The 17,921-nt window shown below is 42.7% G+C and overlaps 2 protein-coding genes across 4 annotated transcripts; one reads left to right on the top strand and one right to left on the bottom strand.

Annotated features, from left to right (window-relative positions):
* Nucleotides 1–3,529: 3,529 nt before the first annotated feature.
* Nucleotides 3,530–12,652, bottom strand: LOC120046315 (glucose-6-phosphatase-like). 3 transcript variants are annotated; one of them, XR_005476788.1, is made up of 4 exons: nucleotides 12,258–12,652; nucleotides 9,796–9,911; nucleotides 8,983–9,543; nucleotides 3,530–3,806 (listed from the first exon to the last, which is right to left on the bottom strand). XR_005476788.1 is itself a non-coding variant. In XM_038991444.1 (4 exons), the coding sequence occupies exons 1-4, from the start codon at nucleotides 12,554–12,556 to the stop codon at nucleotides 9,056–9,058; spliced, it is 831 nt and encodes a 276-aa protein (XP_038847372.1). In that variant the 5' UTR covers nucleotides 12,557–12,646; the 3' UTR covers nucleotides 7,647–9,055. The 3 variants fall into 3 exon arrangements, 2 of the variants coding, with proteins under 2 accessions (XP_038847372.1, XP_038847371.1); XM_038991444.1 differs by lacking the exon at nucleotides 3,530–3,806 and having other exon boundaries at nucleotides 7,647–9,543; nucleotides 12,258–12,342; nucleotides 12,415–12,646; XM_038991443.1 differs by lacking the exon at nucleotides 3,530–3,806 and having other exon boundaries at nucleotides 7,647–9,543.
* A 1,231-nt stretch (nucleotides 12,653–13,883) lies between these two features.
* LOC120046314 (glucose-6-phosphatase-like) lies at nucleotides 13,884–16,597 on the top strand. The gene is made up of 5 exons (XM_038991442.1): nucleotides 13,884–14,204; nucleotides 14,467–14,576; nucleotides 14,789–14,900; nucleotides 15,306–15,421; nucleotides 15,521–16,597. The coding sequence occupies exons 1-5, from the start codon at nucleotides 13,975–13,977 to the stop codon at nucleotides 16,024–16,026; spliced, it is 1,074 nt and encodes a 357-aa protein (XP_038847370.1). The 5' UTR covers nucleotides 13,884–13,974; the 3' UTR covers nucleotides 16,027–16,597.
* Nucleotides 16,598–17,921: the final 1,324 nt, after the last annotated feature.

Raw genomic sequence — 17,921 nt, 5'->3', positions numbered from 1 at the left:
TATTACCTCCAAAGAGAATTCTCTTCGGTTATAGTCACAGCCATGTATATTCCCCCTCAAGCCGATACCATGACGGCCCTCAAAGAACTACACTGGACTTTATACAAATTGGAAACCACATATCCTGAGGCCGCATTTATTGTAGCTGGGGATTTTAACAAAGCAAATTTGAGGAAAATGCTACCGAAGTTCTATCAACACATTGACAATAGTACTTGCGCTGGACCACTGTTACTCAACTTTTCAAAATGTCTACAAGGCCCTCCCCCGCCCTTCCTTTGGCAATTTGAACACGACTCCATTTTGCTCCTCCCTTCCTATAGGCAGAAACTCAAACAGGAAGTACCCATGCTAAGGTCTATTCAACGCTGCTCTGACCAATCGAAATCCATGCTTCAAGATTGTTTTGATCATGAGGACTGGGATATGTTCCGGGTAGCCTCTGAGAATAACATTGACGAATACAGGGATACGGTGACTTGAGTTCATCAGGAAGTGTATAGGAGATGTCGTACCCACTGTGACTATTAAAACCTACCCAAACCAGAAACCGTGCATAGATGGCAGCATTTGCAAAACTGAAAGCGCGAACCACCGCATTTAACCATGGCAAGATGACTGGGAATATGGCTGAATACAAACAGTGTAGTTATTCCCTCCGTAAGGCAGTCAAACAGGCAAAACGTCAGTACAGAGACAAAGTGGAGTCGCAATTCAACGGCTCAGACACGAGACATATGTGTCAGGGTCTACAGACAATCACGGACTACACAGGGAAAACCAGCCGTGTTGCGGACACCCGACATCTTGCTTCCGGACAAGCTAAACAGCTTCACCCGCTTTGAGGATAACACAGTGCCACCAATGCGGCCCGCTACCAAGGACTGTGGGCTCTCCTTCTCCGTGGCGGATGTGAGTAAGACATTTAAGCGTGTTAACCCTTGCAAGGCTGCCGCCCAGACAGCATCCCCAGCCGCGTCCTCAGAGCAATCGCAGAGCAGCTGGCTGGAGTGTTTACGGACATATTCAATCTCTCCCTATCCCAGTCTGCTGTCCCCACTTGCTTCAAGATGGCCACCATTGTTCCTGTACCCAAGAAAGAAAAGGTAACAACTAAATTACTATCGCCCCATAGCACTCACTTCTGTCATCATGAAGTGCTTTGAGAGGCTAGTTAAGGATCATATCACCTCTACCTTACCTGACACCCTAGAGTCCCACTTCAATTTGCTTACCGCCCCAATAGATCCACAGACGATGCAATCGCGATCGCACTGCACACTGCCCTATGCCATCTGGACAAGAGGAATACCTTTGTAAGAATGCTGTTCATTGGCTATAGCTCAGCATTCAACACCATAGTATGCTCCAAGCTCATCATTAAGCTCGGGGTCCTGGGTCTGAACCCCCGCCCTGTGCAGCTGGGTCCTAGACTTCCTGACGGGCCACCCCCAGGTGGTGAAGGTAGGAAACAACACCTCCACTTCTGCTCAGCCCCCTCCTGTACTCCCTGTTCATGATTGCATGGCCACGCATGCTTCCAACTCAATCATCAAGTTCGCAGACGACACAACAGTAGTAGGCCTGATTACCAACAATGATTAGACAGCCTACAGGGAGGAGGTGAGGGCCCTGGGAGAGTGGTGCTAGGAAAATAACCTCTCACTCAATGATCAGAAATGGTCCACCCACACAGACAGTATGGTGAAGAAGGCGCAACAGCGCTTCTTCAACCTCAGGAGGCTGAAGAAATTTGGCTTGGCCCCTAAAACCCTCACAAACTTTTACAGATGCACAATTGAGAGCATCCTGTCGGGATGTATCACCACCTGGTACGGCAACTGCACCGCCCACAACCGCATGGCTCTCTAGGCGCATCACCGGGGGTAAACTACCAGCCCTCCACACCTACAGCATCCGATGTCACAGGAAGGCCAAAAATATTATCAAGGTCATCAACCCCCCGAGCCACGGCCTGTTCACCCCGGCTATCATCCAGATGGCGAGGTCAGTACAGGTGCATCAAAGCTGGGGCCGAGAGACTGAAAAACAGCTTCTATCTCAAGGCCATCAGACTGTTAAATAGCTGGCTTCCACCCGGTTACACAAACCTGAACCTTAGAGGCTGCTGCCCTATATACATAGACTTGGAATCAATGGCCACTTGAATCATGTTTACATACTGCTTTACTCATCTCATATGTACATTCTGCATTCTATTCTACTGTATTTTAGTCAATGCCACTCTGACATTTCTCTTACTAATATTTATATATTTCTTAATTCCATTCTTTTGCTTTTATATTTGTGTGTATTGTTGTGAATTGTTAGATACTACTGCACTGTTGGAGCTAGGAGCACAAGCATTTCGCTACACCCACAATAACATCTGCTAAATATGTGTATGTGACCAAAAATAAATAAAAATGATATTGAGACTGAAAAAAAAAGCTGTTTCAGCAATGCCCTTGTCACCCAGTAGATGGAGCTAAATGGTACATGTAAGGCTGATGTTCAAGGAAGGTCAACAGCAGTCACAGTCACAGTCAATCACACATCTGATTCTACTGAACTGCATCTTGATCACTTAACATAATAAGCTATGCAACTGACACATAATTTTCAAGGAAGTAGCCTTGACGTTTTTGAACTTTTGTAGGCTTTTTAAAAGGTATTCAATGGACAAAAACGTAGCGCAATGGTCTTCAGCGCAAAAACCTAATAAAAGGCATTTATCTGGTAGAAGTAAATGAATCCACAAACAAATACAATTTCATATATATTAAATGACCGCATTTTTACGAATTTTATGATATCGTCATGAAGCTCATCAAAAGATTAGGGTACATGATACGGAAGTAAAGCGGAAAGGGCGGCTACTTTCACAGGGTATGTTATGTTTCACAGACTGTATTTGATTGGAAAACGTCCCTTTGCATCAGCTCGTAGTACAAATGTGCCTCATTAGTTTACATGACAAACATGCATTTGCCAAGATGGGTTTTGCAGACAATACTGTTTTGATTTGTTTGAGATTAAGCAATTGTTCTTTATCACAAACGATTATGTTCATAGATGATAAATTACTGGTCTTAGTCATCCTATTTTAAAAGGTTAGTGCAGTCAAACTAGATTTTCCCGTGTTTTATATATATTTCCACACTATGTTGGAATAATACTGTGAAATTGTGAAAGTTATGATAATGCACTTTTAGGTTGTTTGGCTGGGTGGGGTTTTTGGACTGCCTAGTGACATAACCAGGTGGTATTAGTTAATTGACCAATAACAAAGATAATTTGCCCTCCTCACTGCCAATCACAGCTAGTTTCAGATTACACATCCCTCCCATTAGGCTCCTCCAATTAGGGCCCTCTCTCAGACCACTCCCAGATAGTACTAGCAAAATTCTTGCTTGAGAAATTACATTTTACTAAGAAGCTACTTTTGTTTATTTTTGACCATTTTTATTGAAAGCAATCACAGTAAGGTACTTAATAATTGACCAGAAATGATTTGATATTGAGCCAAAAAACGGCTGCATTGGACCTTTAACTCTATTTTGAACATCCACAGTATGTTGTAGTCTGTAGTGTGTGTGTTTCCCAACAGGTCCTATCCTGACGTAGTCTGTGGTGTGTGTCCACATGTTGTTGCGTAGGCTCAATGTGCAGACAGGGGCGACCTCTGGATGAGTTGGTGGTGGTGGAGCTGACACACCTTCAGTCACTCTCTGTCCATGCACTGGCAGCATGTAAGTCAGCCCTTCAGGAACACTCCCGCTCTCCTCACAGACTGGTGGCATTCCCTTCCACACATACACACACATGTTAGGTGAACTCAGGGTTGCAAAGGGAGGGAATGTTACCGGTAACTTAAAAAATGTAAGTAAACTACCAACATTTTGGAAACTTATAACATGCAAAATAGGCCTATAGAAAATAATAAAATAAGATTTTTAAATATGAAAAATATAATGACAAAGCTGTAAAAAATATATACTCAATAGGTCAATAGTAAAAATAAAGAAAAACCCTTGAATGAGTAGGTGTGTCCAAACTTTTGACTCGTTCAGTATATATATATATATATATTATTTCATATCTACAGGAGTGCAAGTTTCACCATGGCACCGACCGTGCTGATGCGTTGAAGCATGATAATTATTAGAATATGGCAAGTATTAGTCAATTATTGCATTCTATTCATGCTGGCTTTCACGGGCTACCTAAGACATGAAACAGATAGGTGGGAGGGCATAGCCTACAGGCTGTCTGCAATTTCTTTATGCGTAATTTGCCTAAATGGGTAATGGGAACACTTCAACCAGAACATTTTTATCCGACACTAGGTATTTGCGACAATTTTTGTTGTTGTTGGTGTGACTTCATTATGTCCAGCTGTTTTGATCTACACAAGATAATTCAATGGAAGGGTAGAGCTGCCGCTTTCTAGGAGCGGGACTCTAACCCGGAAGCTTATAAGAAATCCCACTATGCCTTCCGACGAACCATCAAACAGGCAAAGCGTCAATACAGGACCAAGACTGATTCGTACTACACCGGCTCCGATACTCGTCGGATGTGGTAGGGCTTGCAAAATATTACAGACTACAAAGGGAAGCACAGCCAAGAGCTGCCCAGTGACACGAGCCTACCAGACGAGCTAAATAACTTCTATGCTCGCTTCGAGGCAAGTAACACTGAAACATGCATGAGAGCATCAGCTGTTCCGGATGACTGTGTGATCACGCTCTCCGCAGCCGATGTGAGTAAGACCTTTAAACAGGTCAACATTCGCAAGGCCGCAGGGCCAGACGGATTACCCGGACGTGTACTCCGAGCATGCGCTGACCAACTGGCAGGTGTCTTCGCTGACATTTTAAACCTCTCCCTGTCTGAGTCTGTAACACCAACATGTTTCAAGTAGACCACCATAGTCCCTGTGCCCAAGAACACTAAGGTAACCTGCCTAAATGACTACCGACCCGTAGCACTCACGTCTATAACCATGAAATGCATTGATAGGCTGGTAATGGCTCACATCAACATCATTATCCAAGAAACCCTACACCCACTCCTATTTGCATACCACACCAACAGATCCACAGATGATGCAATCTCTATTGCACTCCACACTGCCCTTTCCAACCTGGTCAAAAGGAACACCTATGTGAGAATGCTATTCATTGACTACAGCTCAGTGTTCAACACCATAGTGCCGTCAAAGCTCATCACTAAGCTAAGGACCCTGGGACTAAACACATCCCTCTGCAACTGGATCCTGGACTTCCTGACGGGCCACCCCCAGGTGGTAAAGGTAGGTAATAACACATCCGCCACGCTGCTCCTCAACACGGGGGCCCCTCAGGGGTGCGTGCTCAGTTCCCTCCTGTACTCCCTGTTCACTCATGACTGCATGGCCAGGCACAACTCCAACACCATCATTAAGTTTGCTGATGACACAACAGTGGTAGGCCTGATCACCAACAACGATGAGACAGCCTATAGGTAGGAGGTCAAAGACCTGGCTGGGTGGTGCAAGGACAACAACCTCTCCTTCAACGTGATCAAGACTAAGGAGATGATTGTGGACTACAGGAAAAGGAGGACCAAGCATGCCCCCATTCTCATCGACAGGCCTGTAGTGGAGCGGGTTGAGAGCTTCAAGTTCCTTGACGTCCACATCACCAACAAACTATTGTGGTCCACGCACACCAAGACAGTCGTGAAGAGGGCACGACAAATCCTATTCCCCCTCAGGAGACTGAAAAGATTTGGCATGGGTCCTCAGATCCTCAAAAGGTTTTACAGCTGCACCATCGAGAGCATCCTGACGGGTTGCATCACTGCCTGGTATGGCAACTGCTCGGCCTCCGACTGCAAGGCACTACAGAGGGTAGTACGTACGGCCCAGTACATCACCGGGGTCAAGCTTCCTGCCATCCAGGACCTATATACCAGGCGGTGTCAGAGGAAAGCCCAAAAATGGTCAAAGACTCCAGCCACCCTAGTCATAGACTGTTCTCTCTGCTACTGCACGGCAAGCGGTACTGGAGCACCAAGTCTAGGTCCAAGAGGCTTCTAAACAGCTTCTACCCCCAAGCCGTAAGACTCCTGAACAGCAAGTCAAATGGCTACCCAGACTATTTGCACCCCCCCCCCCCCCCCCCCCACGCTGCTGCTACTCTCTGTTATTATCTATGCATAGCCACTTTAATAACCCTACCTGCATGTACATAATTACCTCAAATACCTCGACACTGGTGCCCCCACACATTGACACATTGACTCTGTGCCGGTACCCCCTGTATACAGCCCTGCTAATGTTATTTACTGCTGCTCTTTAATTATTTGTTTTCCTTATCTCTTACCCTTTTTTTGGGGGGGGGTACAATTTCTTAAAACTACATTGATGGTTAAGGGTTTGTAAGTAAGCATTTCACTGTAAGGTCTACACCTGTTGTATTCGGCTCATGTGACAAATACAATTTGATTTGATTTGAAACGCACCCTAGCAGTTGCAACTATTTTCTATGCAAACTTTCTAAATGTCGACAAAAAATCACTCCACAAGTGAGTGGAAACATAGCTACTCACTGATAGATCTTTAAAGGCCGACTGCACTTCCTGATTTGGTTCGTTAAGAAATTATGGCTACCATGACTGAATTCAAACCTGAGTTGGTTTCGGGGTATGATTTGATGTGGGTGTCTCGTGCGTGTTTGCTGGTGGGAAGAGTTATTTTTTATTCTTTAGCCAAATAGCTTCAGCCGACTGGTGTGCGACCATGGTAAGTTAGTTTGACTTTGGATAGCCTATCTCCGGGCTAGATAGGGACCATCAATCAATTACACAATGCAAATAAGACAATATTTTCATGTTGCACACCTTTAGATGTTTTAATGAAATGCTTTCAATATTTGTATATGAATTTCGACAATTTATATTAAGTCATTGAAATTTTGAGCTATTGAAATGTTTACATATTGTCCCATGTACATTGTGCAATTTACCGATGGTCCCTAACTAGCCTCATAGGGATGTCCAAAGTAAACCAAAAATGTCTTGTGCAGCTGCACCCAGAATTGATAATTACTTGTGTGCTGCCAGCTGTGGTTATGTGGGCAGGATTGAAACAAACCCAACCTTCATTTACATTGTAAAACAGTCACGACCACAGTTGGGAAAAAGTAAATAGTTGGAAGAGTTGCAGGGTTAATTGCAAATTATGTCATTGTTCATTAGATGCTTTTTTTCATTGATTAAGCAATTTTCTCTTCAACCATATGGTCTATCCACTATAAGGACAAGAAAATGTATATCTTATGTGTTATGTTATTCTAGTATACATTACCAACGTTTTTTTAATAGATTACCAACATTTCAGAAAATTATGGTAATTTACTGGGAGATTTGCAAATCGAGCTGTACTGTATAGATATACAATATCGTTTTATGAGGTGAGCATAGGAAGAAAACCCACGATGCAGTTGAAGATAAGAGCTGAAAGAGGGAAACAACACGAGGTTGGATGGATGTACAATATTATGTCACCATAGGAAATATGCATGTCCGTCACAATACTTGGCAATGATAGGATGGATTGTCACTGACTTGATATCAGGGTCAAGTTAAGTAGATTATTGTACAGTGTGTTGACATGTGACAATGTACAGTCAAGTATTTATTCATTATTGCTGGTATGTTTGATTGAAACAGTATACTTGGTAAGTGTCACTAACGCACAGATACACATAGTCATCGTTCTGTACACAAAAAGTGCTGCTCGTTGAACCTCCATGGCCAAAACTCCCAACGTCAGTGGGCATGAGGTAAAGAGTGTTGCTATGTATTGAGCTGAGGGTCGGTCGTCTAGTAGTAAATGTTTAATGTCCCTAGTAATAATTCATTAATCAGTTTTGTCATTTTGGGTTATTTTCTCTGAAAAACTAACTCAAAGTAAAAAAATATCTTTGTGTACACCAAGCAAAAGGGATTTTGCTCATTAATCACGGCAACCGTGTTCACAACATCATCTAGTAAATAAAATGCAAACACTTATTGTACATTATAGTACAACCAGTCTTGATCCTCACCGCTCAAGGTCCGGAGTCCAGGGCCTGATAATCACCCTTTGTCCTCTTGTTGTCATCGAAGGAGCCACACCAGCACAGTGTCATTCACTAACATGAACCCAAGAGACATAACCACCACAAAGAAATAGAGACACTCCAGCATGAATGCTCTGAGGCAGTGGAAGACTTTTTCACAAAGCTGAAGATAGCCTAGTCTTCTAGCATTGCTTCCTGTAACAGAGGATTCAGCTCCTCAATGTCCTCCAAACTTTTCTACTGAATCACAAGTTTTCACTTGTCTCCCCATAAATTATATGTTGCTATACACAGGATTGCATATACTGTATGTAACATTTACATTTAATTAGGAACAAACAGCAATCTATTTGAAGAAACAAGTCGAGAGCTTGGGACTATAAGGTTCTATCTGTATTTTTGTCAACATTTTGTTATTTACATAGCCTTGTTCTGTTCAATGTTCTCTACCTATATAGTACTCCAAATACCCCAATTCATGTTGTTAAGTTCAAAAGAATACAAGATAAAAAATTGCTGACACCATTCAAACCAATGAGGTCTGCTCATGGGCTTATTAGCAAGCCAATTAATTTGTCAAATCAAAACAGTTTCTGATAGTCCAACAGATTTACACACCTCCAGGTGACAACTACACTCAACTTCCACCATAGTCCTTGGTTTGTACAATAGTATTGCCAAAGCAACTGAAATTATTTCAGTGTACATTTTCCAACTCTGCACCCAATTTGTTTTTATATTGAAACAGTCCTTCTGAATTGTAAAATTGTTTTACTTTCGGTGGCCATTTTGTAAGATGGCTGCCATGTCCCCCATGGGCCAAATATGTCATGGCCTAATATCAAAATATTTTCAGGGTACATAAACCTACCTCTGTGCCAAATGTGGTGCTTTTATCACAAAGTGAACGATTGTTATGAAAATTTCAGCTTAGCCGCCCCACTTTAACCTGGGAAGATCCAGGAGAGTCCTCCGGGAACCAGAGCTGTGGGGATGAAGAGGGCAGCAGCACTCTTATTGACGGACAACATGTAGAACGTTGCCTGGTTCCTGGAGGAGAACATCAAGCTATCCAAGATCTGTAGCAGCAATAAGGAGACAATGATACATCCCGCCCTGAAGGGGGTGCTGCTGTTCTTCTTGCTCTCGGTGTATCGGTGTAGAGGGGCGAGTGCACGGCCCAGGCCAAACAGGGTGCCCATGTTGCGCAGGAGGCTGGCGAAGGGAGTGGAGTCCATGTGGACCCATTCAGCCCTCACACACCACTTCTGGGCTTTCGCCAGGGTCCACAGCAGGTCCACGCCCAGAGCCTTCAGCAGCACGTAGAAGCCCACAGCGAAGGAGAGCAGGAAGACGGTGGTGTAGAAGTACTTCTTCAGACTGGCTCTGAAGATCCACTGCACTCTAGAGAAGAACTCAGCCACCATGATACCTGCCATGGATAGAGACCAGGGAGATTGTCATCAAGCTACAAGATCATTGAAATAAGATACAATAACTTTTACACTACACTACTTGCTAGGCCTGGTTGCACATTTCACCAGAGTTCCTGGAAAGGACGACAACATGAAAAGAAAATAACCACGCCAGCGCAATAGCATTCAGGTTAGCAGGACCTGCTGGGTACAAGGGTACATGTTTCTTCATCTTGAAATCTAGACATCTAGAGTCCTGGTTCTCTGACCTGTGATGACCCCACTGATGACGTGGTGGGGAAAGTGGGCAGCCATGTAGACTCTGGACATGCACACCAGCAGCTCCACTGTACACAGCAGCATCCACAGGCCCACCTGCAAGAACCTGGAGATGAACAAGACACAAGGCCCTGCTCCAAAACAACCCTAGACCGTACCTACCCCCTTTTGGAATTGAGGGCCACATCAGGATTTTGAAATTCAATGGAGGGCCGCACAGTTTTTTGTTGTTGTACTGATTTGTTTGTCCAAATCTATTTGAAGGCCAGAAAAAAAGGGGAGTTATTTGCAAATATATAGGTCCATGATAGTTTTTCCATACTTTCTATCTAGTTTTAAATGTTTAAGTATGGCCTGTAATGTTTAATAATAATCCCCCGGTAACAATTCGTTACTTGCTGAACATATCGAACTTTCAAATGTCTTTTCTGGGATGTCGAAATCAATTCCGAATGATTTGATAGCTTCACATCACATCATCCATTAAAAGTTAGATTAAAGAAAGAGGTTGATGCAGTGCATTTAGGCATTCCATTTTCCTCCGTTTTTTATTTAGCAAAGATGAAAATACATACTCACTCCGGACAGACACAAGCAAAAAACGCATTATATAAATGTTGCATCAGCCTAGGCTACACCTTAACATTAGAGATCTGGCATGCTGTATGGGATGAAAATTAGACAATTTTTCAGTCTAATCAACTGTAGGCTACTAATAAGAGCATATGCATACAGCCTATGTGCGTTGTCCACTTGGTCAGGGTAAACTAATTGGTAACGTTATGTATTTATAGTCCATTTGTGTGTCAGGAGAAAATGTGAATGTGATCAAAGTTGGTTTATATTCAAAACTGGGTTGGCTAAGCTGTCAATACGTTTTCAATCCAACAGGATAAACTGGAATGAACCAAGCAATAGTGATGACAGATGTGAGTTCATTTTTTAGAAGGCCTACAGCTGCATAGAACTGTATGATGCAAACATTCATAAAGCAAGCTCAACCCTGTGAGTTCTATTGTCTATCAGTTGTTGTCTGTGTCTAGGTAGAGGAAATCCCCTTCCTAATCTAGTCTAAATATAATGAATATGAACAAGTTTAAAGTTGCTGCAGTTTGACAGGGTTCTCATCCACCTCAGTTTTTTTTCTTATTTTCTTTAAACCATGTGACTTGATTAGGAAAAACTGTTCCCATCATAGCCCATATAAAATATTTTTACCACTGATTAATCACTGTCATACCTTATAGGATCCAGAGTTTTCCTGGTTAGGGTAACAGATAAGGAAAAACTCCAGGCCCCAGGGTGTAACAATTTCCCCCCGCTCTGGGACCTATGGTGCCACCAGTCTGCTTGCAGTTGTCAGTTATCGTCAGGTATGTGGATGATCAGGGCGTTATTCAGGAATGTTTCTTGGGCTATTTTGATGTGTCAAGTGGGCAAGATGTGAACTGTGTTTAACTTCAGGGAGAAACTTGTTCAAACCTTCGATGGCGCAGCTGTAATGGAATGTATCTGCTATTTGTATTTCGAGCTAAGTCCCCTCCTGTTCCCTGATTAAGAGGAGATGACCACTCCACTCCACTACCATTGTCAACTCTCTCCTGACATGAACTGAAGCCACGTCTCATGTACCCGCTCATCCACTGGCACATTGAATGTTTCCTCTCCAATCACTGTGAGTACCCCGATCAATTTTCTCTCATTACTGTATTTAGAGTCAATCACATACACAATCACATTATTACACATCAATGATTTTACTCCTTGCTTGGACTAACTCATTATTCTTTTGTCTAACTGTGTAATGTGTTGTGTTATTGTTTTTTGTCTTCCCAGACAAATCCTGTCCTGCACTGAAGTCAAGCCTCTGAACACCTCAACTCATGCCTCATACCCTCATTCAATCACTGCTGTGATCCCTTCCAAACACTGTGTAAGTAGCCCTCTCGTTCCCATTCCCTATAATATTGTACTATAAATGTCTTTATTAAATGCTTTAGGTTAAAATAAATACTCTTGACAATTTTTGAAACACACTTTGATATCTACGTGGGTCTCCCATCCTCCTCAATTTTTCAAGTCACCAGCCTCCACTGGAATTCACTGTACACTTCCAACTGAATTCCTTTTCCAGATAAGATTATTCTCTATGTATTTACCCTGCTGAATGGGAATCAATACTAAAGTGCAAAGGTTGTTATGGCCCTATGATCATTCATTTATTACATACTAAGACAATAATGCTTCCACTTCCCAATACTACTATATTCTTGAGGTATGTTGAGTGATACGCATTGCTATACTCTGGCACACATTGGTCTATCTATGGCATTGCCGACCTGGTCCAGTTTCAAGACAACGCAAGTTCTCGTTCATGTGTATTTATTCCAAATTTGTAGTAAAAATCCATGACCTACAAAATGACAGAAACCTGATTTAACCCGTTCCTTACCACTTCAGGACCAGGTTGAGCCAGTCCCCAATGGCGGCCACCCAGATGAGTTTGACCCCCACGTCCCTGCGCAGATAGAACCAGCCTGGGAAGAAACAGAAGGTGGTATGCAGGTCTGCCACTGTAGAGTCTAAATCAGCCCTCATAATGCCCATACTTGGTCTGCAGATGGACAGCCACCTCCAACCCCAGCTGTGGAAAAGATCCATGACTGCAGTGTGGATCCAGATCAGCAACCCAGGGAAGGTGCACCAAAGCTGGTAGAGCTCCTCTGGAGCTCCAGGACTGTCTGTTCCCATCAGACTTTATTCAAGGTTAGGGCATTTGTTTGCCTTCAAGTGGACGTTGTAGACAGGCTCCCTGACCTTTAGCCTACACCCCAACATGGAGCTCCTGTTTCCCAAACCGGTAAACAGAAGTTCTCTGCTCTGGAGTGATAAGCTAGCCCCTGAAACAGGATGTCTGTGTGATAGTGGGTGAATGTTTTTCCACTCCAGGACTGTACGTCTCTTGGCAAAGATCGTAGCAAGAACACGTTAAGCAGGCCAATATAAATTGATTGACCTATTGATTGACCTTTTCATGTCATTACCACTTCAACCACATCAATCATTATCATGCGAAACGAATGGCACGAAATCAATCAAAAATGCACCGACCTTATGACCTGCTGTAATGATAAGTTAATTTACTATTTCTTTCCAATAAGCTAAAGCCTGAGGTGAGTCCTGGCTTGGGGGTTGTCTAATCAGACTTGTTTACAGCATGGTAAGTACCATATCCAAGACCTAGTTTTATTGGTCAGTTATCTTTTCAGCATCTCTGCAGTAAGTCCCACACTATTTAATGATTGATTCCCTTATGTAACTGACAGGTGGGCTAGCCACAGGACGCTGACCACAATTTTCACAAAATCATCAGAAATTCATTATATAACTGACAGATTATCTACAGGTCGTTGAAGAATGGGATGATTTTGCATATCGTCAACATTTATTTAGCCTTTCATAATATAAAATAAATGTATTTATTTTGCGTTCAAGCCTCAGTTTTGGATTTACTCCTTTTTTCGACAGTGTGCTGGTCTCAATCTCTTCCAGCCTTTCATAATATGACATTTTTTTATTTCTTATTTTTTAAATGCGTTTTTTGAAACTGGCCAAAAAGTGGGCTTAGTAAGTTGGTACACGTGACTCTTTTAGTTCCTATCTTATCCATTTCATGGTCTTACAATGACAACTTACTGTATTACAAGTAAAACATTGGATTTTGCATTTCAATAGAGAAAAGCAAAAGCAATGCGGTTGTCCACACATGCCCCTGGTTGGCTTGTTTTGCCACAAACTATAGTGTAGGCTATTTGTTAGGTTTTAATGTGAATTCCACTGGTCAATCGTAAATTTTGCATTTTTGTCTCCATGCTGTTTCAGGGTGAGCGACACAGAGACACTGATTGACTTTTGTTTTTACCCCTCCTTTGCACTTGTTTGTATGGTCTCTCCTGTTAGTACTGTACAACCCTCCCAAACTCCCCTGTCCTGTTGTGTTTTATTACACATGTGCAAGGTTCAAAGATCAGGTTGTGCATGCCTTTGGGTGGTGGGTCCCTCTGGTATAAAAACAACCAGCAGACTCTTACATAGCTACAGTGCGCTCCTTCTGCAACACATCTCACATTGGCTTCCTAGACGGACAGTTCACTCGGGACAGTTGGAAAATGGAGGCAGTTACGGATGCCTTTCAGGGCTATGGGGTGAGCACCACTAATTACCTCCAGACCAACTATAAGGACTCCCAGGGTTTGTTCCTGTGGGTGTCCTGGGCTGCTGACCTCAGGAACACCTTCTTCATCTTCTTCCCCCTCTGGTTCCACCTGCGGGAGTCGGTGGGTATCAAACTCATCTGGGTGGCAGTGATCGGAGACTGGCTCAACCTGGTCTTCAAGTGGTGAGTCCAGCTGAGCTTATATACTGCTGTTATGTACGGTTTGAGTGTGTTATGAAGTCATTATATAGGTACCCTTCAAATAAATGCTTACTGGGATACCAATTTAGAACTTGATCAAATGTGTCCCTCCGGCTACATCTGGACACATTGAAATGTAGGTGTGAATGTCTGTGTGTGTGCACTGTCCCTGTCAATTTAATAAAATAAAATGTGATAATTAAATTCCCTGCATCAGTCTAAGTGGCTTGTGCTTTCCTTCCAGGATTCTGTTTGGCGAGAGGCCGTATTGGTGGGTTCATGAAACACCTTACTACAGCAATACCACTGCACCTCACATTGAACAATACCCCATGACCTGTGAGACTGGCCCAGGTAAGAAGCATCACTTTACTTCCATTTATTTTTTCCCATAATGCCTTATATGAAATATATATGCTGCGATTCAATGAATATAGCAAACACTTTATCATTTTCATGATGTTGATAATATTCATGTTTTAGAATCCTGTACCGTATTGTTGGGTTTTCATTTTACTTGAATAAAGTGCTATGACCATAGACTGAAGTATGCCTTTCTCTGGTAGGCAGTCCCTCTGGCCACGCTATGGGAGCCGCAAGCGTCTACTACACGCTGGTCACCTCCATCCTAGCCATCATGCTGACCAAGAAGAAGACGAGATCTTCCACCAAGGGCATGTAAGTTCCAGAGCATTCAACCCCTCCTTCTCTTGTCCTCAATTATCTTATCCTTGTTTACTATTTTTAGTTCAGTTCTTATCAATGTTCTCTGCCGCACCGTAGCTGATGATTTACCATGAAAACTAACTTTAGTTGTCGAAGGGAAGGGGATGTGCCAGAGTGCATTCGAGTTGTTTTGTTGTGAAACCGTATCCAAATTGATATGGGAAATTGACAAAGAAAGCAACAGTCTATTTAAACTGATTACATGTGCAGTGGTAGAAGCCTACTCACCTGTAGTGTCACACACGTTTAGTGGTATTTGAGGTTTCTTGTACACTATTGTAGCAGCCAGACAGATTTCAAAACGCCTATAGACGTATTTGCTGACGGTTCCTCGCCCTCTCCCCCTTGTCTGGGCAGGTATCTGCGGGGCACTCTGTGGGCATTCTTCTGGGCAGTCCAGGTGTGTGTCTGTCTCTCCAGAGTCTTCATTGCTGCCCACTTCCCCCACCAAGTCGTCTGTGGAGTCATCACAGGTCAGTATAAAGCCCTTATAACAACCCCCATAACTATGACACAAAATGTGCAGATTGTTCAACTACACGATGCTAATATGACGTCTATTTGATTTCCAGGTATGGCTGTGGCCGAGGCCTTCAACAGAACCCAGTGGATCTACGGAGCCAGTCTGAAGAAGTACTTCTACACCACCGTCTTCCTGCTCTCCTTCGCTGTGGGCTTCTACGTGCTGCTGAAGGCTCTGGGCGTGGACCTGCTGTGGACCCTGGCGAAAGCCCAGAAGTGGTGTGTGAGGGCTGAATGGGTCCACATGGACTCCACTCCCTTCGCCAGCCTCCTGCGCAACATGGGCACCCTGTTTGGCCTGGGCCTGGGCGTGCACTCGCCCCTCTACACCGAGAGCAAGAAGTACAGCAGCACCCCCTTCAGGGTGGGATGTATCATTACCTCGCTGCTCCTGCTGCACCTCTTTGACTCCTTCAAGCCCCCCACGCACACCGCCGCCCTCTTCTACCTTCTGTCTTTCTGTAAGAGCGCCACTGTCCCCCTGGCAACCGTGAGCATCATCCCCTATTGCATGTCAGGAGCGCTGAGCAGCGTACAGAGCAAGAAGCATCTGTGAAGTCGTTGACATCTGACGCACTTGGACTTATGTATACGGAGCTCACTCCAGAATTGAACAGTGTTCACTGGTGCTTCAATCCTTAATCATTCCATATATTGACGTTCTTTCCAAATAGATGAACAATCTATTGTGGTCTTTGTCTACCATACATACGTTCATCCAGTCACTCACTGTAAAGGTCTTATTTTCCTATATACGCATAGTGTGGACACTGAAATGAAAGAACTATCCAGCGTATTACTCAGAGGCAATTAAGACACTGATTTAATTGTATAAAAAAATGATAATTTAGAAGTAGTTCAGTGCGAACTCAGGAGCCCAGAAAGTGAATATTTCCTTGCAGTTGCTTTGACATCTTTTTTTTTTTTTTTTTTTTTTTTAATATAAATGAGGTTAAAGCAAACTAAAGTCCAGGAGAATATGAGCCCAAAACTTTAGTGGCCTGCTTTACAGTGTGTTCTAAGAATGTTATATATTACTATGTTCATATTTGTTTTGTAACTGTGTTTTTCCTGTTAAATATTTTTGGAAATTGTCAGATATTTATAATAAAAATCTTTCAAATACATCACTGACCATGTGCTATTTATCTAACACTACTAAACATACTGTTAGGTATCAGTTCAGACACATTCAACATTGTTTCCTATCATTAATGACACAAATAACTGATAAACCATAAGCAAGTCCACAAAAACTTAGAAAATGCAGCAGTGGTAAAATGACCATTTTTATTTAACTAGGCAAGTCAGTTAAGAACAAATTCTTATTTTCAATGACAGCCTAGGAACAGTGGGTTAACTGCCTTGATCAGGGGCAGAATAACAGATTTTTACCTTGTCAGTTTGGGGACTCGAGCTAGCAACCTTTCAGTTACTGGCCCAACACTAACCACTAGGCTACCCTGCTGCACAATCATGACATGGTTTTCAAACCCCAAAATCAGCAGCTAACAATATGAGCCAAACCAATTGTCATCAACCATACAGATCCTTCAGCAACAGAAAATGTGAAATACGTTTGTAGGGGTTGATAAAAAAAAATGTATACTGCAAATCAATTCTGACATTTCAAAGTGGAAATAACAAGGTTTAGAAGCCTTTGTAAAGCTCAAATACACTAAGTTTGCATTCCTGCAACAGGGTGATCAAATGAAGATCCTACATCTGTATATGGAACCCTGGACTTTGGCCTCACGCTCACTGATTACACAGGTTCACACGTCACAGCCGTCACTCCCTGCAAATACATAGAACTGACAGCCTTGGCTGAACCATCAATATTTGACTGGCAAGTTAATTGACAAGGTCGGACCTTCTTTTGGTTATGCAACTGCAGACCAAATGAAAATGACTGTCCAAATGTATATACTTTCCTTTGATTTATTGAAGGTGAAATATACAAAATAATTAAAAAAATAGACTGATAAGCACAGAACAAATACAATTTAAAAAGATATCTTCAAACACATTCAAATTAATGCAATGTTAATCATTAATTACATGGGTGTGCTTCCTTAGTCCAACATGTTAAACATGTTAATTTTGCCATTTTCCCTAACTTATATTCATGAATATATCTAGTATTCTTACTCATAATATATACAACTCCTTGATTTAGACTGTACACTGTGGTCATCTCTGAGGTCAGAAGTATCGTTACTTAGCAAAGCACAGGTAGACTTTTACTGAAATGAATCTGGTCCTGGATGCAGCTCTGCAGTTGTCACTAGCTGGCACTGCCAAAGCCATAAAATCTGATTTTAACCTTAATGCCTAACCCTTGCCTTAAATTAAGACCATTTAGCCAATTTTTGTTTTCATTAAATGATACGATATAGCCAAAAAAGTAAAAATGTACACCGAGTGTACAAAACATTAGGAACGCATGCT

Source organism: Salvelinus namaycush, chromosome 4 (assembly GCF_016432855.1).
Source record: "Salvelinus namaycush isolate Seneca chromosome 4, SaNama_1.0, whole genome shotgun sequence".
NCBI lineage: Eukaryota > Metazoa > Chordata > Actinopteri > Salmoniformes > Salmonidae > Salvelinus > Salvelinus namaycush.
The sequence above is the reverse complement of the archived record's forward strand: the minus strand, read 5'-3'. Positions and strand labels throughout refer to the sequence as shown.

Excerpts from the sequence above, each read along its gene's own strand:
- LOC120046315 (XM_038991443.1), bottom strand. The coding sequence starts at position 12,556 with ATGGGAACAGACAGTCCTGGAGCTCCAGAGGAGCTCTACCAGCTTTGG. Across the intron at positions 9,912-12,257 it reads CTCAACCTGGTCCTGAAGTG|GTTCTTGCAGGTGGGCCTGT; the intron begins GTAAGGAACGGG and ends GTTCATCTCCAG. Across the intron at positions 9,544-9,795 it reads CATCAGTGGGGTCATCACAG|GTATCATGGTGGCTGAGTTC; the intron begins GTCAGAGAACCA and ends TATCCATGGCAG.
- LOC120046314 (XM_038991442.1), top strand. The coding sequence starts at position 13,975 with ATGGAGGCAGTTACGGATGCCTTTCAGGGCTATGGGGTGAGCACCACT. Across the intron at positions 14,205-14,466 it reads CTCAACCTGGTCTTCAAGTG|GATTCTGTTTGGCGAGAGGC; the intron begins GTGAGTCCAGCT and ends CTTTCCTTCCAG. Across the intron at positions 15,422-15,520 it reads CGTCTGTGGAGTCATCACAG|GTATGGCTGTGGCCGAGGCC; the intron begins GTCAGTATAAAG and ends TTTGATTTCCAG.